Below are 19,340 nucleotides of genomic sequence, written 5' to 3' on the forward strand. Positions count from 1 at the left end.
GTACACAACACTATAGCAAACGGGACAGGAACTGAAAAGCGTGTTGCTCAATTCGTCCATTGAAACTTCAGCGGTCGGGTCGAGAGACTTTTCGGCAAACTTTTCAAATGATTGAGATGTTTAGCGTGAGTAATATTAACAACAAATCCACTATTTATTTGGATTTTTTATTTGATAATACAATAATAATATAAAATGGTGTACTGAGACCACTGAGACCAGACATACCACGTGTGCTGTGCCTTGTAACCTGAGGTTTAGGGATTTTTGTATCATTGCGCATCTGTTTAAAATTAACTATGTTTAGATTTAATTTAAACTTTTTATTTTAAAGTACTATTTTTTTTATTGAAAAGCATCTCAATAAAAATATGACCCCCCGATTGACAGGCTTTGAACAGCTTGAAATAATTCCTTCTTTCAGAAACGTGTTCATGGTTGAGTGATTTCTCTTATGAATGTTCGGGAACATGTGAGCTTAAATTGTCGCATTGGAGAAATCGTTGAGGGGTTTTGTCACCTGTTGTATGAGTTTAATCGTTTCGTGGCGAAAGCATTTAAGTATTTTTAGGAAGACTGACGTTTCCTTTTTTCATTTCTAGAGTTTTAACATTAAGTAACATTTGGTTAAAGTCGTTGTTTTACACAAGAAAAATTCAAAATGGTACGTATTTTACCCATACTACTTTTGCCTAGATTTTATACCACTTTATTATGGTTTACCACAATAAACATATGGATGTGTAACCAGATCATAAGACTGTACATTGTATTATATTTCAATCATATTTAATATTTTCCAAAAATCAAATGTTTTTGTAATTTTCCAATATTGCACAGTTTGCACTATACCTTAGAATTGAATAGATTTTATTATATTGATAAACTCATAAAAACTAAAAGTTACTTTATTGCCTTTAGATGTCCCTAAACCCCATCTCGATTTACAACTATGGTGCAGATGAGGAAAGAGCTGAAATTGCAAGAATGGTAATTCCCTTTTTTTTCATTTCACAATTATAATAGTGCAATTATTATTTGTGTTGAACCATACTTTTATTTGATAAAAATCTCTGCTTCACCTTGCACAAAAATTCTGGAATTTTCTAAAAAATCATTTTAGCAAACTTAAAAGAAAATTCCTGCAAATTTACCACGTAAACCTTTATAAAAAACAGCTCTCTTTTTTACCTTGATCGGAAAATCTTAGTATAATAGAACAATTCACAGCAGCTTTGTTTTTTTAATCTAACAAAATAAAAATTGACCATATTTGTATAAAAACTGGTTAAGACTCCAAACTAACCTCCCTGGCTGCGCCTTATTCTTCAAACACAGTATTATATCACAGTAAAAACATTACCTTGTTACCCAGTCCTCATTTGTTGGTGCTGTTGCTATTGGTGATTTAGTGAAAAGCACTCTTGGTCCAAAAGGCATGGACAAAATCCTAATGAGCCCAGGACCATCTGCTACTCATGAGCCTAATATCACTGTCACAAATGATGGAGCCACAATATTGAAGTCTGTTGGAGTCGATAACCCAGCTGCAAAAGTACTCGTAGGTGAGCAGAGGTCATGCAGCATTGTATAATATAAGCCACTTAAAAACCTGAGCATTGCTTTTTTATGGCATAGCTGTCATAGCACTTACTAGCAGTGTCTCATAAAAATCGCTTTTCATGTCAAACTAATATCACAAGACCTTAATATGGTTTTATTTCTTATAACAAATTAAGATAAAAGGACCAGCCCTTATTTTTGAAGATCGGTATAAATACTGAAAACATGATATCATCTATAAAATATTGTTTTTGATTCCAGAGTTAGCAAAAGTACAAGATGATGAAGTAGGAGATGGAACGACTTCCGTCACGGTGTTGGCTGCAGAGTTGCTTCGGGTGAGCTTTCCATTTAAATGTTGTCAGTTGCGCTGATTTCTATATTTTTGTGTTATGGGGAATGTAGGTTGACTATGACATCATATGATCATTAATCATTATGTAACGCTTTATGTAAATATGAAACATAGACTTGGCACTGTCTACCCTGCAGTTGCGATAATGCTTGTTGAGAAGGCGGTAATAAACTGTTAAATGCTGTTTTATATTCTGGATAGTTTTCTAAGCAAAGCAAAATGTTTGTTATAAGATAATAGGGATTCACACATGGATCATTGCACCATAAGAGAAATTGTTTCGCTATTTTAGCACAGTCTGTGTGTTGGGGTTGTGGGCCTTCGATAACTTGGTCGGACCTCACCCACATAAAATAGGAAATGGCACTGTGTGTAATTTGTATTGCTGTATACCCTGTTTTTAAGTATTGACAAGATTAGTATTATTAATGCTTACTAACAATCCTAATTTCTGATACTTCTTCTTTCAGGAAGCTGAAAAACTTGTAAACCAAAAATTCCACCCTCAAACCATAATTCGTGGATGGCGTCGTGCATTGGAAGCAGCAAGAGAAGCTCTGGAAAAAGCAGCAATTGATAATGGGTAAAAAACATTAAAAATTTAGAAGAGGAACCACAGATTTGTTAATTTAACCTAAAACTTGTGACTTTACTATAAACTATTAGGAATTCAATTTTTTTATTGTTTTATTGTTTTAAAAGTTGATCACTGATTTTATGCATGTGGGTATGCCACCTATGTTCAAATCCTACAACCTAGTATATAAAGATTGTACTTTAACTAATATTTATTCTCTTTCAGGAATGATGAAGAAAAATTCAAGGAAGACTTAATGAATGTATCAAGGACCACCCTCAGTTCAAAACTCCTCACTCAGCACAAGGACTTTTTCGCAAAGATGGCGGTTGATGCTGTGCTTAGATTAAAGGGAAGTGGAAATTTGGAAGCTATTCAGGTGCTGTATATACCTATATAATGCTTTTAGAATTAGAGCACGACCGATTATCGGTTAGCCAATATATATCGGCTGCATTTTGATGGATTTACTGATTATCGGCAAGGGCAAAAAACGTCCGATAATATCTTAGTAACCAGACAAGCGCGTGTAACGTCGAGGTTATTTTAGGTCCATTACGCGTCTTTACGCGTCAACGTGATACACAAACAAACTGCATTAGCTGATAAATATAATGTTTGTTTAATGGAATGGAGGTAAAATTTATTTGAAAAAATTACAAATTAACCAATTAAGTAATTACAAGTTCACTAATAACTAATTAATAATAATTAAGCCTGTTAGTTGATTTTTATTAGCTATATCAGATTTTTCCGTTTTAATCAGTCAAGTTTTTAGGTGCATTAAAATATCGGTTATCGGCAACTGAAATTTACAAAATATCGGTATCGGTTTGAAAAAAGCAATAATGGGTGTGAATCTATTTTACAAGTTATATGTATTCTCAAGTTTTCTTATAGAAGTGACATCTTTTAGATTGCTGCACTTGTTTCTGAAATGAAATATCCTTTTACTTTTTAAATAAAACAGTTATTTTTTTGATGCAATTAATTTGGTTGGCATTTGATGGACTTTACATGTTAAACTTTGTTAAAATGAGCTAGATGCAACAAATAATAAAGAGTAAAAATATTTTCAGATTATCAAAAAGCTTGGTGGTACTATGACCGATTCGTTTTTGGAAGAAGGTTTTTTATTGGATAAGAAAATTGGAATGAATCAACCAAAACGCATCGAAAACGCTAAGATTTTGATTTCTAATACTTCAATGGACACTGACAAAATCAAGGTAAAAACAGGAAAAACTTTTTGTATTACTTAAGTATGTGTAGGATTTAAGTAATAAACAAAGATATATATTATATAGGCTATATATATATACTGATTTAGGGCTATTTATATATTGCGGGACCGGAAATGGAAGCACAATACTTAAAATATATTTTATTACAGCAGTAAATCTGTCAGATAATTCAAAGGTTTGCGTGCATACTTACTAATATACTACTAATGTCTTGCTTTTTTAGATCTTCGGCTCCAGGGTTCGTGTAGATGGAACAGCCAAAGTTGCTGAGATAGAATTGGCTGAAAAACAGAAAATGAAAGAAAAATGTGAGAAGATTATCAACCATGGGATTAACTGTTTCATCAACAGGTAGGTCTTATGTTGTGACATTCTTCAAAACAAATGCAGTTAAAAATAAAAGACAAATGACATTGAAATGATAAGTGACACAATTACTTTTTGGAATAATAGGCCAGCTCTAAATCCCAGGACTTGTGTATTTTTATATGACCTTAACCCAGTACAGCACTTACACTCAATAATATTCAAAATTCCCAATTTAAATCTTCTTTTCACTTGCAGGCAGTTAATATACAACTACCCAGAGCAGCTGTTTGCTGATGCAGGTGTTATGGCAATAGAGCATGCTGACTTTGAAGGTGTGGAACGTCTAGCTTTGGTACTAGGTGGGGAAATCTGCTCCACATTTGACCGACCTGATCTGGTTCAGTTGGGCCATTGTGACCTCATAGAAGAGGTTATTATTGGTGAAGACAGACTATTAAAGTTTTCAGGTAGAGGCATTGTGTGGATTTTTTCCTAATGCCATTGCTCAGTGGTTCTAAAGTGTTCGATTTGTAACCAACGAATTTCGGTGTGTGTCTTTTGGCAGAACTTAAAAGAAAACAATAATAATGTTACATGTGTAATAACTAAATTTAGGCAAGTTTTGGTCCCTGTGTTATACTGTCTGACATTACCACACTATACAAGGATGCATAAGTGTTATTCATTTGGTAACTAGTTACTTAACTATTGCAGGAGTTGCACGGGCTGAAGCGTGTACAATTGTTCTTCGTGGGGCAACTCAGCAAATTTTGGACGAGTCCGAGCGCTCTCTGCATGACGCGCTTTGCGTGCTTCAACGCACAGTGGCCGAGACACGCACCGTGCAAGGAGGGGGTTGTTCTGAAGCCCTTATGGCCTGCGCAGTGCAACAACTTGCCATGAAAACTCCAGGAAAGGAATCGGTGGCAATGGAAGCATTTGCAAGAGCTCTTATGCAGGTTTGTTTTGGGAGATTTCGTTAATACTTCCAAAATCGAAAAAAAGAGATCTCGTTTTTTACTCCAGAATAGAATAGTTGACTTATAGTAGGTTGGGGTAAGATGGGATACCTTTTAATATTTTTTCTCATCTCATTCGGTTGCAAACAAAGAATATTTACATTTTTATTAAACCTTCTTCTCACTACTTTCATAAAACGTTGGTATTTGTTTAAAAAAGTCATGATATTTGGATATTATGTGCTAAAGTTGTCCCATCTTACTCCACAATACTCTAACATATGTCTGTTTTTTACCAAAGTTTTATTTGTTTGTATTAATTTTGCACGTATTTTCTGTTTAGATCCCGATTACAATTGCTGACAATGCTGGTTATGATAGCTCAGATCTTGCTGCTCAGTTGAGAGCTGCACATGCTGAAGGAAAGAACACAATGGGTCTGGGTAAGTTGTATTTTTGTTTTGTTGCTGGTTTCCTTCTCTTTGTTTTATTTGATTTGATCTTTGCAATTATGTAGTGGAGTAAAACAAATTAAGTGCCACTGCCATTGCTCTAGTTTCTAAATCTGTGGTTCTTAAACTTTTTTGGATGTTTTGCCCTTTTAACAAAGATGCTTATCCGATTCACCCCCAATGTGTAATATGGTGATCATCATCATTTAACAAGGTATCGCTTTATTAAAAAGAGAAAACAACCAATTGCGCTAGCTTTTTGGCAACGAGTTGTTTAATGTATGCTAAAGTACTACAATTGGCGCATTTTTCTGTCCCGTCAACTAATGTGGATTTTGATTGGTAGCTCACTTGCCCTCTAAATACGAGCAATTTACCAATTTTAAGGCAATCAATTGTGAAAGGTGTTCCTTTAAGCAATAGCTCATTTCAACAGACATGGAACAGGGAGAAATAGCTTGCATGCAGAAACTAGGGATCACAGAGTCTTTCCAAGTGAAGAGACAGGTCCTTGTCAGTGCTGCTGAAGCAGCTGAAATGATCATTAGAGTTGACAACATAATTAAATCTGCGCCCAGGTAAAAACTATAATTTTTTTTCTGGTACCTAAAACCTGCGAGTTTTTTGTAAGTGCCAATTTGGGATTGTAAAACATTTGTCTTATATATTCATTGGTGGTCTTATTCTGTAGTACTGTGGAGTAAGAAGAATGTCATTACTTATTAGCACATTTTTTTTCTTTTGTTGAGGATACTCTTGTATAATTTGTGCCGGCGCCGTGGCGTAGTGGTTAGCGCGCCTGCCTCCAACCCAGAAGTAATGGGTTCAAGGCTCGTCGCTGCTACCATTGTGGGCGTATGTGTCCTTGAGCAAGACACTTAACGGCAATTGCTCCAACCCAGTGGTCACTAATGGGTTGTCCAAATTATCAGCCATACATAAAAAAAAAAACCAAAAAAATAATCACCCACAAAGTAACATACTTGGTAACTCGTAAGCTGGCGCGAGGTGCACACCCGTGTTATAACGACTGTCGTTTTCCGGCCATGCGAGGATAAAGTAAGTTTCATTTATTCATTTATAATTGTGTAAATTTTCTTTGTTTACTACCAATTAGGCCGATTACTACCAATTAGGATAATAAGCGTACAACAATGTTATAAATTACCTATGTTATCTCCCAGGCAAAGACAACCAGATCACCCACATTAAACAAGCACTGTGCATGACCTGAAGCAGTAAATATACAGAGGCAGCTGTTTGCATGTTTGTTCCATGTAGTAACTTTTGTGTGTTGCAGCGCCGTAACCTATTTACACTATAAAATACTTCTTTTGGTATCTTTCGTGTTTTATTTAAGGAATAGCATTTGCCAGGATGACACTTAAATGCAGGACTCTTCAGTTAAGATTTTTTGCTACATAGCTCTTGTATAAGGAAAACGTTGTTGTTTGGCTGGATGTTTCTAGCACAGAATAGTGAAAGAGTGTGACCAGTGGCGCAGCCAGGGGGGTTAGGGGGTCACGACCCCCTCCTTGTAACCAAAAATTAAAAATAATTTTAAAAATAAAATTTAAAAAAAGTTTTTTTTTAATTTTTTGATTAACACCCCTTTATTTTTTCTGGCTGCGCCACTGAGTGTGAGCATTCCAGCACAGGCCTTTATTAAAATGGTTTATGACGGTAAACTCTGTCTTAGCAAGGAACACATTTATTTACCTTGGCTGTTCGTACTTAACAAACGGTTTAGAGGTAAAAGCAAGAATGTAATGTCATCACCAGGCTCATATATATATTTGTGTGCATGTATGAACAGCATTCAGTCTTTGTTAATGGCTTTAGATTGATTGCACTACTATTTATATAAGAGATTGCAAAACAAACACACATAGTGGATTGCAATTATGTTAACTGGCAATGCAATAGCATGGAGAAACACAAAGTTGGGATGTAGGCACCTGCAGTGCTCCCAACTGTTTTTGTTGCCTAAGTTCAGAGAATGTATTATTATACCTTTTATAGTGCCTTATGAAATAAGTTTAGCAGCGCAAACAAAAAAGTCTTCAAGGGCCACTAAATTTAAAGAGGTGTAATAATATATGAAATGTTCATTATTTTAACGGAAAATGCTGTTTTCATAAACAAATGGGTGAAAACAACAGGATTTCAGGACTGTAAAAGTACTTAAGTTCAAAACACAACACATAACAAAAAGTTTCGTTATCAGAGCTTAGTTAACAGTCCTAGCACGCTATTTTGGTAAGATTAGTTTGTACAACACTTCAGTATCTTATAGGTTTTGTACCAATCAGATTTCAAACTATAAAAATTTCAAATTAACACTGTTTACTATGTGTAACATAGGCATTACGCCGCAATACTTTGTAAAAAGAATGAAATACCCATGCCAAAAGGTATAGTAAGATTATAAAAAAATAATTAACATTAACTAAGTATTGGGCAACGTGCTTTATTTTGCATGGGAAGCTCTAAAAATCTAAAAAACAGGTAACCCTGGCTAAACAACAAAATTTAGGAATTTTTGTAGTGGTTTGCAAGTTCATGAGCAGTTTGAGAAAAAGACTTTGCAGAGTCGGCCATCTCAGCTGTTTTATTCTCAAGCTGTGAGATTTTCTGGCCCCGTTCAACTAATTCCTGTTTGTTCTTTTGCATCTGGATTTTGGTATCGACTGAAAGAAATGTATTAATGATTAGATTAGTGACTGTTTTGTTTTAAGCTGTGAAAGTGTAGCAATGATGCCTGATGTACCTAATTTAATCAAATTTGCATATCCGATAACTTGTAAACAGGCAGGGGGTGTTACGGAAAACTGATAAAACATACTGCATTTACAATTACAATATATACCCGCTACAGCCGGCAGTGTTTTCGAAACTTTTTTCGTAACATTGACAAATGGTGGAGGTGGCTGGCTGCCGAGGTACTTAGAGCATAGGGATCCAACATTAACCAGAAATTCTTCTTTTTCTTTGAAGCTGGTGGCCTCAAAACGGAAAGCACGGTCAAAATAAAGGTCGAACTGGTTGCATGAGTTTGAAGGATCACGTCCATCTACTTTCTGTAAGAAATACTATTTTACTTTTTTATATCATGCCCCTATAACTAATTATTGTAGTTCTTCAAATAAAATTAGTTAACCGTATAACATGAAGCCACATGTTTAACTACTACAGTCTACAGACTTGAAGTTGTTTGATATGAAATATTAACTATTTGTTGAAATTTTTTAAATTTTATACAGCTATTTTTACACTACATTTTCCCCCGAAGCATACACATCTAATTGTCACTAATAGGTGTGTAGAAACGATACAGGTGTTAAGGTGAGCTTTTACTTATTTATCTTGCATTATTTTTCCAAATCCCCCGTTTTATTCTTTTACACCGAGAAAAAAGCAAGGTTACATAACCTGTTTACATCACCACAGTTTTAATATTAATAAGGTGGCATTGCACAAACATACTTGGTTGCCCCGCACACTACAAATATTATTCTAAGCAGCAAATCCTGTGTTGATGAATATTAATGGGTAAATAAGACATGCAAAGGTAAGCTGTGCATCAAGGTCCATACTAAGACCTTGAAACATTGCAGTCATGTCAGTATATTTTTTATAACATATTTAGTACAAAACAGCCCCCAAAATATTTGGTATCATTTTATTTTTTTACCTATAAGGGCAAATAATTCAAGTCGTAATTCAGTCGGTATCATAAATTTGTAACTTCCTAATTTATCCTTACGTGGCCGGAAAACAACAGTCGTTAAACACGGGTGCTCTGTTTCATACACATACCATATATATTACTTTGTGGCTTGTGGGTTAGTTTTTTCATTTTTTTATGTGTGACTGATAATTTTGACAACCTATTAGTAACCACTGGGTTGGAGCAATTGCTGCTGAGTGTCTTGCCCAAGGACACATACGCCCACGATGGTAGCAGCGTTGTGCCTTGAACCCATTACCTATTGGTTAGAGGCAGGTGCGCTATAAATGCCCAACTGTAGTGGTTACTGCATTACAAATAACCAACTTAAAAAACAAACAGACCGTTAATTCTTCAATGGGCCACAATCTTCTCTGTTCATAACCTTCTCCTTTGTCAGGCTTTCGATACCTTAAAAAATATTTTCCTTAATTTAATGAAAAAGTTACTCAAATGAATTGATACTATATATATAAATGGGTATTTTTCTCCTAATATAAGTTCTGCTCAGTTCTTTGCGGCCTTGCAGCCAAACCTGATTTCAAACCCATGCTAGCAGCTAGGTTCTAAGCAACATATTATGTTATGGGTTCAATAAGCATTTTAAGGGGTGATAAGTTACATTACAGCTTATTATACTTAGATACTTGATACATTTATGTAACAATTAAAAGACTCGACATATGCTATGCATAAAGATACTAATATAATATAGGACTTAACTTTTGAGTGGGTTTAATTAGATTTGTCACCCATTGTTTATATTCTAAATTAAAAAATCACGCAGTTTCAATAAGAACTACTGATTAAAATAAAAAGATAGGCTTGTTCTTGTTCTAAAGGGTGGAATCAATACAATTACCTAAAACCTGCACGTCTCTTCTAAGATTCGTTATTTAGCGCAAATTGAGAATGAATTATTTAGCAGCTGTAGCAATGAAATGCGGACAAAAGGGATTAAACCAATAGGGCGACTCTGAGGTGACAAGGGTTTGAAATTTTTACAAGCATGGTGTAGGGGTCACTATTTAAACGCTTTATGAATTTTTAAAACAGATAATTACACATGCCAAGCTAATTTAAGCAATACCTGCTTATAAATGCTTTGGATGGTCTCTTCACTGTGACCGAACAGCATAAATAATGAATGTTTTCTTTTTTATTGAAAGGTAGTCCGCTTGGCTCAGTTTTGGAGACCTTCAAGTTATTTGTATTAAATAGAATCTGATACACCATAATACATTTAGAAAACTTTAATCAATGCATTTTGAACACTGTATTCAATATACACCGTAATATATTTAGAATATACATAACACTTTATTTAATGCACTAAAACAGAAGTTTTTTTATACATGCAATTAGTTATATATCCCACTATACCTTCATGAACCCGACCAAGCGTTCTCCATTTGGGTGGAAAACGTCTTTATGCAAAGCATGCTTCACTTCCTGGGGTCTTGGCTCAACCGGTGAGCTAGGGGGGTTGGCGGCCATAACGAAACGTATTATTATTCAAAAACTGTCTTGAGACATTTCCTTCAAAAAACTAAACACATACCCTGAATATAATACAAAAAAATAATATGTTATACAAATTAAATGTACCAACTGCTCGTATAGGCCTGGGGCGGTCGTCGTATTGACTCGTATACACTGCAAATAAGTTTTTGTGGCTTTCACTACGTTTCTAAAAAACGTTGCGTTTTTGCACGCGCCCATGCAGCACAATATGCTTAATTAAGTAACTGCACTGCAAATTAGCTAATAAATTCGTAATCACTGTTTTTGAACGTTGGTAAAAGACAACTCTGCGTTCGTTTAGCAGGCCATTAATTGACATTTGTGATTGATACACAAGAATGTTCATTGTGACGTCACTAAGCAGGCGTCTGCGTGAAAACGAAATTCTTCTGCTAGCGACATTGGTATTTAAAATCTGCAGCTTTTTCAGAACTAAAACTTTTACAGCTGACTTAACGTGAGAGCATTTGCGCCTAGAGAGATATAAGTATATTGCTGTAAAATCTAACAGCTTATAACAGGCCTAACAACTTGAAACTACGTCAACTATCTACTGCAGACCTCGATCAATTCAGATTGCTTGCGGCAAGTTTACGTTTTCTACTTCAAGGTTAACCACGGTACGTACTTCTCAGTTCAGTATACTACAGCATAAACTTTAAGCTCACTACTATATTCGATAAATTAGCTGTCCGTCCACACTAATTGAATTCGACGCGTGGTAATTAACGAATACAGGAAATGCTCTAGCAGGGACAGTCAATTGCCGACAATAGAACCAGTGCTAATTGCTTCCTACACTTTCTTTTAAAAAAAAAAAAACAACTGCTGGTATATTAATTAGACTGAGCTGTGGCCCTTATTAATAATCAGCTAGGCCACGATGACCACCGCTGTATTAAATTAACTTGCCCTTACAACCAATGGGGTCCTATTATATTATATATACATATATTGCCAGCGTAAAATAAATCTTACTGTTTTCGTGGCAAGTTAACTTATTAAGGCCTAAATAAAATAAGGTAAAATCTCGGGGTATCCCGTATACGTGAACAGTCATGTTGCTGTTCAAAATACAATACGCGACGCGTATGCATGCTACGTGCATCTCACTGATATAGTTCAGGTAAAAAAATAGTCATTACGATGCCTTCTGTCCGGGACAGGTGAGGTGAATCAAATATAAATCAATATTCATCAAATTGCTGCGTTTCGTCGCATCGTCAAAGAAATCATCGCTGTACCTGCTGTCATTTAATCAGCATAAATCACTGTTGTGGCCATGTTCATCATTGATTTTATAATGCGACCTGCATATTTTAAATGCAAATGTAATTTCCAAATCGTGCATGACCAAGCAAATTCGCCTCAAATTCATTAGGCTGGGGTAAGTTGGTACATGTTTTATTGTACTTTCTTGTCCCATTTGGTACAAAACAAAGAACATTTAAAGAAGTGTATACCCGTAACCTAAATACTAAAACAAGGTTGTTAGGTTTAAAATATAATCAAGAAATATGGGATATTATATTATTTGCTAAGGGTGCCCAATCTTACCCACATGGCCACAGGACTATATACATGTGAAAACGATTTTGGTGCATATAATATATTTATAGGCTTTAACACAATATCCTAATCGTGTTTTAAAAATTAACAACGGTCTATGGAAGTCGCGAGAAAACAGTTTTATAATTCTTTAAAAGTTTTTTTTGTTTACTACCAAATGGAACAAAAAGGTGTCCCATCTCCCCCCACTTTGCTGTAACCCTTATATTTTATATGACAATGTCTTATATTTAAACATACCTGTCTACAACCTTCCAAAACAAAGGTAAATTGTAACCGTAAGCTGCAGTTATAACGTTCTGTTCGAAAATACATCAAATACATCTTACATCGAAAAACTCATAAATTTAAAGACGTATAAACGTCTTGGAAAGTTTTATAGCTGTTCTATGCTTACTCCTTTAAATGCCGCTGTCGTGTAGGATTTCTGTTTGCTAATGGCGTATCCCAACATTGCCGGTAAGTAATTACACGTTAAATTAGCGCTCCGAAACACAACCAAGTTTACCCTGACTCATTAATTACTCATAGCACTCGGCTTGTATAATGGCCAACAAGGCGTTAGCAGTAGGCAAGATAAAATAGTATTAGCACATGTATGCCATATTTTCTAATGGTGCATTTAACACTTAACGACTCACGTGAGAATACGGGTATATAATTCTTTAAATGTCCTTTGTTTACTATTAAATGGGACGAGAAATATGAATAAAAGAATGTCCTATCTTAACCCCCTCCTATTATAATACCCAATATAAAACAACACATGAAATCAAATTACACGTATGAAATTGGCTGTATTACACACTCTATCTTAGAGTTTGAGTATATTGTTGTAAAAAAAACGACATAAAGGCTCTGCAGTCTGCACTTTATAATCGAGCTGCCTCGTTTTTAAACAAAAATCTTGTTTTGTACTTAATTTAAAATATAACCCCACAGTTCTAAGGTATTAAAATTGTTACAGATTTTCGCTATGAACTTGGACGAGGTTTTCGAACGCGTGCTCAAAACAGAACAAACCGCTGAAAGAAGACACGACCAACTAATACAAGGTTAGTAATACTGTAAGAACAAATAAAATACGAACTTTACAACAACAGGCTATCATGCATGCTTTTCTATATTTTGAAATAATTATGAAAATATTTTATGTGTAGATACGAGAGCTTTCTGACTCGGTCATGATACGTCTTAACTGATACAGTCGCCTTTCGTCTTAGCTCTATCTTCTTTGATCCGGGAAAGCCCCCATGCTTTCGTCACCATACAGATTCACACGTCACTTTTTTTGCACACGTCACGGTCGCAAAAAAGTCAAAATTTTCACAGAATTTTGTTTCTTAATTTCCCGTTAATAAGACCTTCTTTTGTTAAGGTTCATTATAACCATTGTAATTTTAGACAATTGGTTTAAACTTACACAGTGGTTTGTTTTCATCAGATAAATAAACAATGGTTTATTTTGTTCAAATTCTTACGACTGTAAAATGTAAGCCCTAATGTGTATGATACCAATAAAAACAAATTAACGGAGAATATTTTATTTTGTAATCGTACACAAAATAACATTTACGTAAGCGTAAAACGAAAATCTCAATCGACGCAACGAAATCAAATTTCGTCAAACTTTAGGTCGGGAATCTGATTTTGTAACGCTTTTTGTTTTAACAATACTTTGTGTTTTGTTCTTCAAGTCCGTTTATTTTTTAGTCCAAAAAGAGATCAAGGCTAAACAAGCGGAGATAGTAAATGTACAAAAAGCAACGGAGAGACTGCAGGAAACTATACGCACACGAGACGTAAGTCGTGTAATTCGATATATATCCACCAGTAATCCAATAACGCGCTTACAAACCGAGTTAGAAAGCCAATTTCTTCACCTGGCACGGACAATAAGCTATATGGATATGAAATTGCAATTGTGTTTTTAACGATCGCACTTAGATTTGTCATATTATTGCGGTCACATGGGACTTAATTGGTATGGTTTTCAACACATTTTTTGCGGTTTTCTGAAATGGAACACTGATACAGCAGGACTGGTTATATCAGAATATACCATATAGTAGGGTGGGGAAAGATGGGACACCTTATCATTCTATTTACTGGTCACATATGGTAGTAAACAAAGAAAATTCAAATAAATATAATTCCGTATCCTTACGACTCCCATAAACCGTTGTTAATTGTATAAAACACGATCAGGATATTTAGATATTCTGTGCTAAATGTGTCCCATCTTCCCCCACCCTCTTATATATACCAACCAATATGATCAGGGCAGCGGTATACATGTAACCAGCGGTATACATGTAACCTACAGTTTATAAATGAACATTGCGTTAAACCATGAAATAATATTCCTTATTTTCACCTGATGCTCATTAATTTCTGTTAACCATAGTTGGTTGCTCTGCACGAATCGAAGTGGGAATTAGAATTGGCTTCTGCGCGACTGACAAGCCTAATTAACCAGCATGAGGTCGTAACTAATAGAGTGCTGGACTTCGAAAATCAACTGGTACAGTGGAGTTGTGTAATGTAAAAATACTGGTGTAATACTGTGGGATAATTTACAAATTTTGCATTATTGTTACAACTAAAGTTATATATAGTAGGCTGGGGAAGATGGGACACCTTTTCATTCTATTTTCTTGTTCCATTTGCTAGAAAACAAAGAATAATTAAATAATTATAAAACTGTATTCTCACGACTCCCATAGCCGTTCTTAATTGTTTTAAACATGAACAGAATATTTAGATATTATGTGCGAAAGATGTCCAGTCTTCCCCACCGTACTTTATATCACAGTGTTAACAAATGCGTATACGGATTGGCTCGAATCCCGAACACTTAATCAGTAACAAATACACATAAAGCAAGCGTTTCGTTAAAAGGCGGAAAAGACACTGAATCGAGAAGAACAAATCAACGGATTCTTAAAGGAAGTTCAAAACTTTGCCGAAAACTGTGATCTAGTCGACGGAAAAGCAAAACGAAAACAGACATTGGCGAGTGAGCTCGAGCAACTAAAACACGAAGAAGAAGAATTATCAAAAGGTGGGTGTATGATGACCGATGACATTAAACGACGTTCTTGAATATTGAACTTATATAATGGTCTATGACTCTATGTATTGTTTTTATTTTATTGTCCCATTTGATAGTAAACAAAAAAGTACGTACTATACAGCATTTTTCATTAAACTAATTATTCGCTAATAATTGTTTTTGCCCGAATGCTTAAAATGTTGACAAGGTATTTGAGAGTTCGGTGTTAAGTCCTACACTGGTCAGGATCAATAAGTGCTATACGTAATACGTAACAAACAAAATTCAACGAAGTGCGTAGTATATAAGATGTACCACGGCCTACTCAATACATTCAGTAGGCCATGAATGTACATAAGTCACTTTATAATTATTTAAACAGAATCACGTATATTAAACACGCCTTCACTGCCATACACAGCAATATCCCATGTAGAGTTACAGGTATTGGATGGAAAAGAAAGTGACAGGCGCATGAGGTACAACCAAGTCGAACGCTTGAAAATAGAAGTAACAGAATTACAAGCAAAGATAATCGGTTTGTTGATTACCTTTGTAAATATTTCGTGCAATATAGATATTTTTTACAATGTAACTTATTATTACGAGGGTAGTTTAACTTACTGTATAAGTGCTGGGGTACAAGATAATGGGACACTTTGCTAAATGTAATATTTACTACAGAAATAATTGCAATGAATCTTATCTTTCAACGGTATAGGCTTCAGTGACAGTTATATAAATATGACAACTATGCTCGTTTCTAAATCAGGCCGTTTTAACCATATATAACGACATCTGTAATAGTAGCGACGGACGACACTGAATGCATCCACACACAATCAATTGAATATTCCTACATATAGAAAAGTATTAACCTGCTACCAATTCACGCTAACATGTTCATATCGCATTTAAAGCACCCTAAACCGGATTTGAAGTTTAATCCTTGATATTACACCTAACACCCATGCAATCAGACTTTAAAATTACTTAATATCACATATGCACCCCGTGGGCTCATTGCAATTAAAATCAAAGGTATCTGATCGGTATTTTGGGAATGAATCGTTATATGAAGTATTGATTACTTCAATTCCTTTTATGTTGGCGCTTATAATGTCGTGATATTAAAAAATGTCGACGCATGAGGTCATATATATGACCTCTTGTCATATGGTCATATATAAGAGTGGGGGAAGATGGGACACATTTAGCACATAATATCCAAATAACCTGATCATGTTTTAAACAATTAACAATGGTCTATAATGGGAATTGCAATGATTTACGGTTTTATATTTCTTTGAACTTTCTTTGTTTACTATCAAGTGGGACTAGAAGTTTTATTGAAATTGTGCCCGCCATCTTTCAAGCGACGAAAATGTGTTAATTCAAAACTGCGGATATTCTAAACACAACAGCATAACGAATGTGTTTAGAACCTTGACCTCATTAGGTGTGCGTTCATATATAAGGAATAAAGCGACCTATATACGACAGCGCATTAAATAATTCAATGCTATGGGTGCTATACCCGATGTTTAATTCATCATTAGGCTTATAGGGGTATTTTGCTTACAAGATTAAAGTCGCATTTAGATTTATCCTATATTACTGAACGAAATATCGCTGGCATGTCTGTAATCTTTTGGGAACAAGTGGTTTGAATTCTAACTGTTACAAGTCCGCGACCTTCGTCTTCGTTTATAAATTATTTATGAATTCTTTCAGAGCGTAGTTGGCCCGATATAAGAAGTTAAAAGGACCTTTTACAAAAATCCAAATTTTAAAATCTAATTTCACAGTATAGTTTAAGTCCCTTACATTTTTGACTGGATTTGTTATTTCTGTTGATTCCGCTGATTTTTATATCGACAACTCAAGAAAACTGATCGGTTGTATTTTTAAATATGTCGTTTTACTTTTCTGACGTTTCTGCAATCTTTCTGTAAATTAGTGGCACTTTGCTTTTTGTACTGTGTACGCTTCCTTGCGTCATCAGAATGGCTGAGTTATACTGTATTACTAGCTGTTTTTGCGACTCCGCAAAAATCATCCTAATTGCATTGTTGTTTGCTGCTAAGACATATACAGTAGGGTGGGGGAAGATGGGACACCTTTAGCACATGATATCCAAATAAACAATTAACAGCGGTCTATGGAAGTCATGAGGATACGCTTTTAGAATTCTGTGTGTGTTCTTCGTTTACTACTAAATGGGACAAGAAAATAGGTTGATAACGTGTCCCATCTTCCCCCGACCTACTATATTTATAAGTACAAGTTAAGAAAGTAAAGTTTCTAATCAGTTACATTTCTGTACGATTTTAAGCTACTTAATGCTTCCTGATACTTGATAAATATCACACTGTTCTGCGCGACTTTGTGTGACGCACGAAGTGTCGAATTATTCCTGACAAAACCTCTGCAGATCTGGACTCCGAGTTGGAAGAGAAAAAGGTAGAAAACGAAAAGAAAAAGGCAGAGCTGGCGTCGTCGGATAATGCTCAACTGCAGGACCCAGAATACATTAGGTAAACTGAAAGGAATTTTAAATATAGGTCGGGGTATCTTGGGACACGGGGTAAGTTTGGATACCTTTTTAAATCTCCTTTTACGGGTATACATTTCACTATAAACAAAACAAGTGTCACACCGTATTATTCGACAATATTCTCACGTCCCAACAAAGTATGCAGCAGAGATGAAAACTGTTGTTAAGTATTGAAGGGGCGTTACCAACAAAAAAATAAAAAACAAATTGTGTATTGGTAAAAATGCTCAAATGTGACCCAGGTACCACCAAAGTTATAAGAAACGAAATATCTTCTGAATAAATGCGTGTCAAACCCACAAATTCAACCGCTGGAGTAAAAAATACGGAAATTTCGAAAAAATGTCACTAAACTTTGACCGTTTCTACTTTCTAAAAGTTTTCTATCTTACCTCACACTTCTATACTATACCAGCCCTCAAGGATACAAACGCGGTTTTGCGCATCATAAAGGCATATGAAAAGGGTTCATAAGAACCCTGTGTGTGTCGCCATGTGAAAATAAAGAAGTGTCATTTATCCATTGAAGTATAAGGTTATATCGAGGGACCAGTTACTCTAATTTTAAGGTCTTTAATGTAAATGAATGAATGAATGTAACTTACTTTATCCTCGCGTGGCCGGAAAACGACAGTCGTTATCACATGGGTTTAACACCTCGTGCCAGCTTACGAGTTACCATGTATGTTACTTTGTGGGCGATAATGTGATCCCAGTACAGGCAAACGAACGACCCTGCTAATTACGTTTTCAGTCCGTGTCTCTCTGTAGATTGCAAGAAGAATTAGAGTCGCTAGACTGCGATGCAGAGCAGAAGAATATCGCTTTGTTAAGAATGGAATCGGTGAATTTGCAAAGGGGAAAAGGGCTAATCAATTTATCAAAAGACCATTCGAATCCAGCTGAAAAAACTGCATGCTCTTCCAACGTAAGGGGCTATACGTAATTTACAAAAAATACGTAGTTGTTTAAGATCCAAAATGTTTTACCCTGTTTAAGTATAAAATAATGTTTTATTCATTCATCCTTACCACTTTTACAGACTGTTGTTACAAATGTTTAAACATGATCAGGACAGTTGAATATTTTGTGCTAAAGGTGTCCACTCTTCCCCCACCCTATTAAATATATATGTCTAGTTGAATTGGCACTGTTGGTCAAGAACTCTACTTTGAATTACCTTTATACTCACATCACGGTTTTTCGAATCTTTGGTTAGGTTATATGCAAAGCTAAACCGCAATTTTACATTTACGTCCTAGAACAAAAGCTATACGTTTCGACTTAGAGATGATCGACGTTTCTAAATACAGCTCTGCAGTCGAAAAAAGAAAGATTATGAAAAGTTGAAGTTAAAAATGTTGTTTGTTTTTTTGATTTCCTATCGTTTTATTTGTGTTTTTACATTCTTTTAATAATACATGAAACCGACAGACTGCATGCGTA

General features: G+C 35.2%; 3 protein-coding genes across 4 annotated transcripts; 2 read left to right on the top strand and 1 right to left on the bottom strand.

Annotated features, from left to right (window-relative positions):
• Positions 1 to 505: 505 nt before the first annotated feature.
• Positions 506 to 6,799, top strand: LOC149724956 (T-complex protein 1 subunit beta-like). Its single transcript, XM_089891869.1, has 13 exons — positions 506 to 664; positions 922 to 990; positions 1,376 to 1,565; positions 1,825 to 1,901; positions 2,389 to 2,501; positions 2,721 to 2,874; positions 3,575 to 3,724; positions 3,963 to 4,090; positions 4,304 to 4,515; positions 4,763 to 5,007; positions 5,351 to 5,450; positions 5,896 to 6,037; positions 6,644 to 6,799. Exons 1-13 carry the CDS (start codon positions 662 to 664, stop codon positions 6,669 to 6,671), a joined length of 1,611 nt encoding a protein of 536 aa, XP_089747995.1. The 5' UTR covers positions 506 to 661; the 3' UTR covers positions 6,672 to 6,799.
• Positions 6,800 to 7,204: 405 nt separating this feature from the next.
• On the bottom strand, positions 7,205 to 10,786 carry LOC149724957 (syntaxin-binding protein 6-like). The gene is made up of 5 exons (XM_089891890.1): positions 10,573 to 10,786; positions 10,280 to 10,386; positions 9,534 to 9,600; positions 8,329 to 8,539; positions 7,205 to 8,149 (listed from the first exon to the last, which is right to left on the bottom strand). The coding sequence occupies exons 1-5, from the start codon at positions 10,684 to 10,686 to the stop codon at positions 7,992 to 7,994; spliced, it is 657 nt and encodes a 218-aa protein (XP_089748016.1). The 5' UTR covers positions 10,687 to 10,786; the 3' UTR covers positions 7,205 to 7,991.
• Positions 10,787 to 10,930: 144 nt separating this feature from the next.
• Positions 10,931 to 19,332, top strand: LOC149724958 (uncharacterized). Of its 2 annotated transcripts, XM_089891882.1 has the most exons (9): positions 10,931 to 11,333; positions 13,250 to 13,337; positions 13,996 to 14,084; positions 14,690 to 14,806; positions 15,184 to 15,346; positions 15,774 to 15,875; positions 17,772 to 17,874; positions 18,666 to 18,822; positions 19,157 to 19,332. In XM_089891882.1, the coding sequence occupies exons 2-9, from the start codon at positions 13,259 to 13,261 to the stop codon at positions 19,199 to 19,201; spliced, it is 855 nt and encodes a 284-aa protein (XP_089748008.1). In that variant the 5' UTR covers positions 10,931 to 11,333; positions 13,250 to 13,258; the 3' UTR covers positions 19,202 to 19,332. The 2 variants fall into 2 exon arrangements, with proteins under 2 accessions (XP_089748008.1, XP_089748009.1); XM_089891883.1 differs by lacking the exon at positions 15,774 to 15,875.
• The last annotated feature ends 8 nt before the right edge of the window (positions 19,333 to 19,340 follow it).

The sequence above is a fragment of the Ciona robusta genome, chromosome 14 (assembly GCF_009617815.1).
Source record: "Ciona robusta chromosome 14, ASM961781v2".
NCBI classification, from domain to species: domain Eukaryota; kingdom Metazoa; phylum Chordata; class Ascidiacea; order Phlebobranchia; family Cionidae; genus Ciona; species Ciona robusta.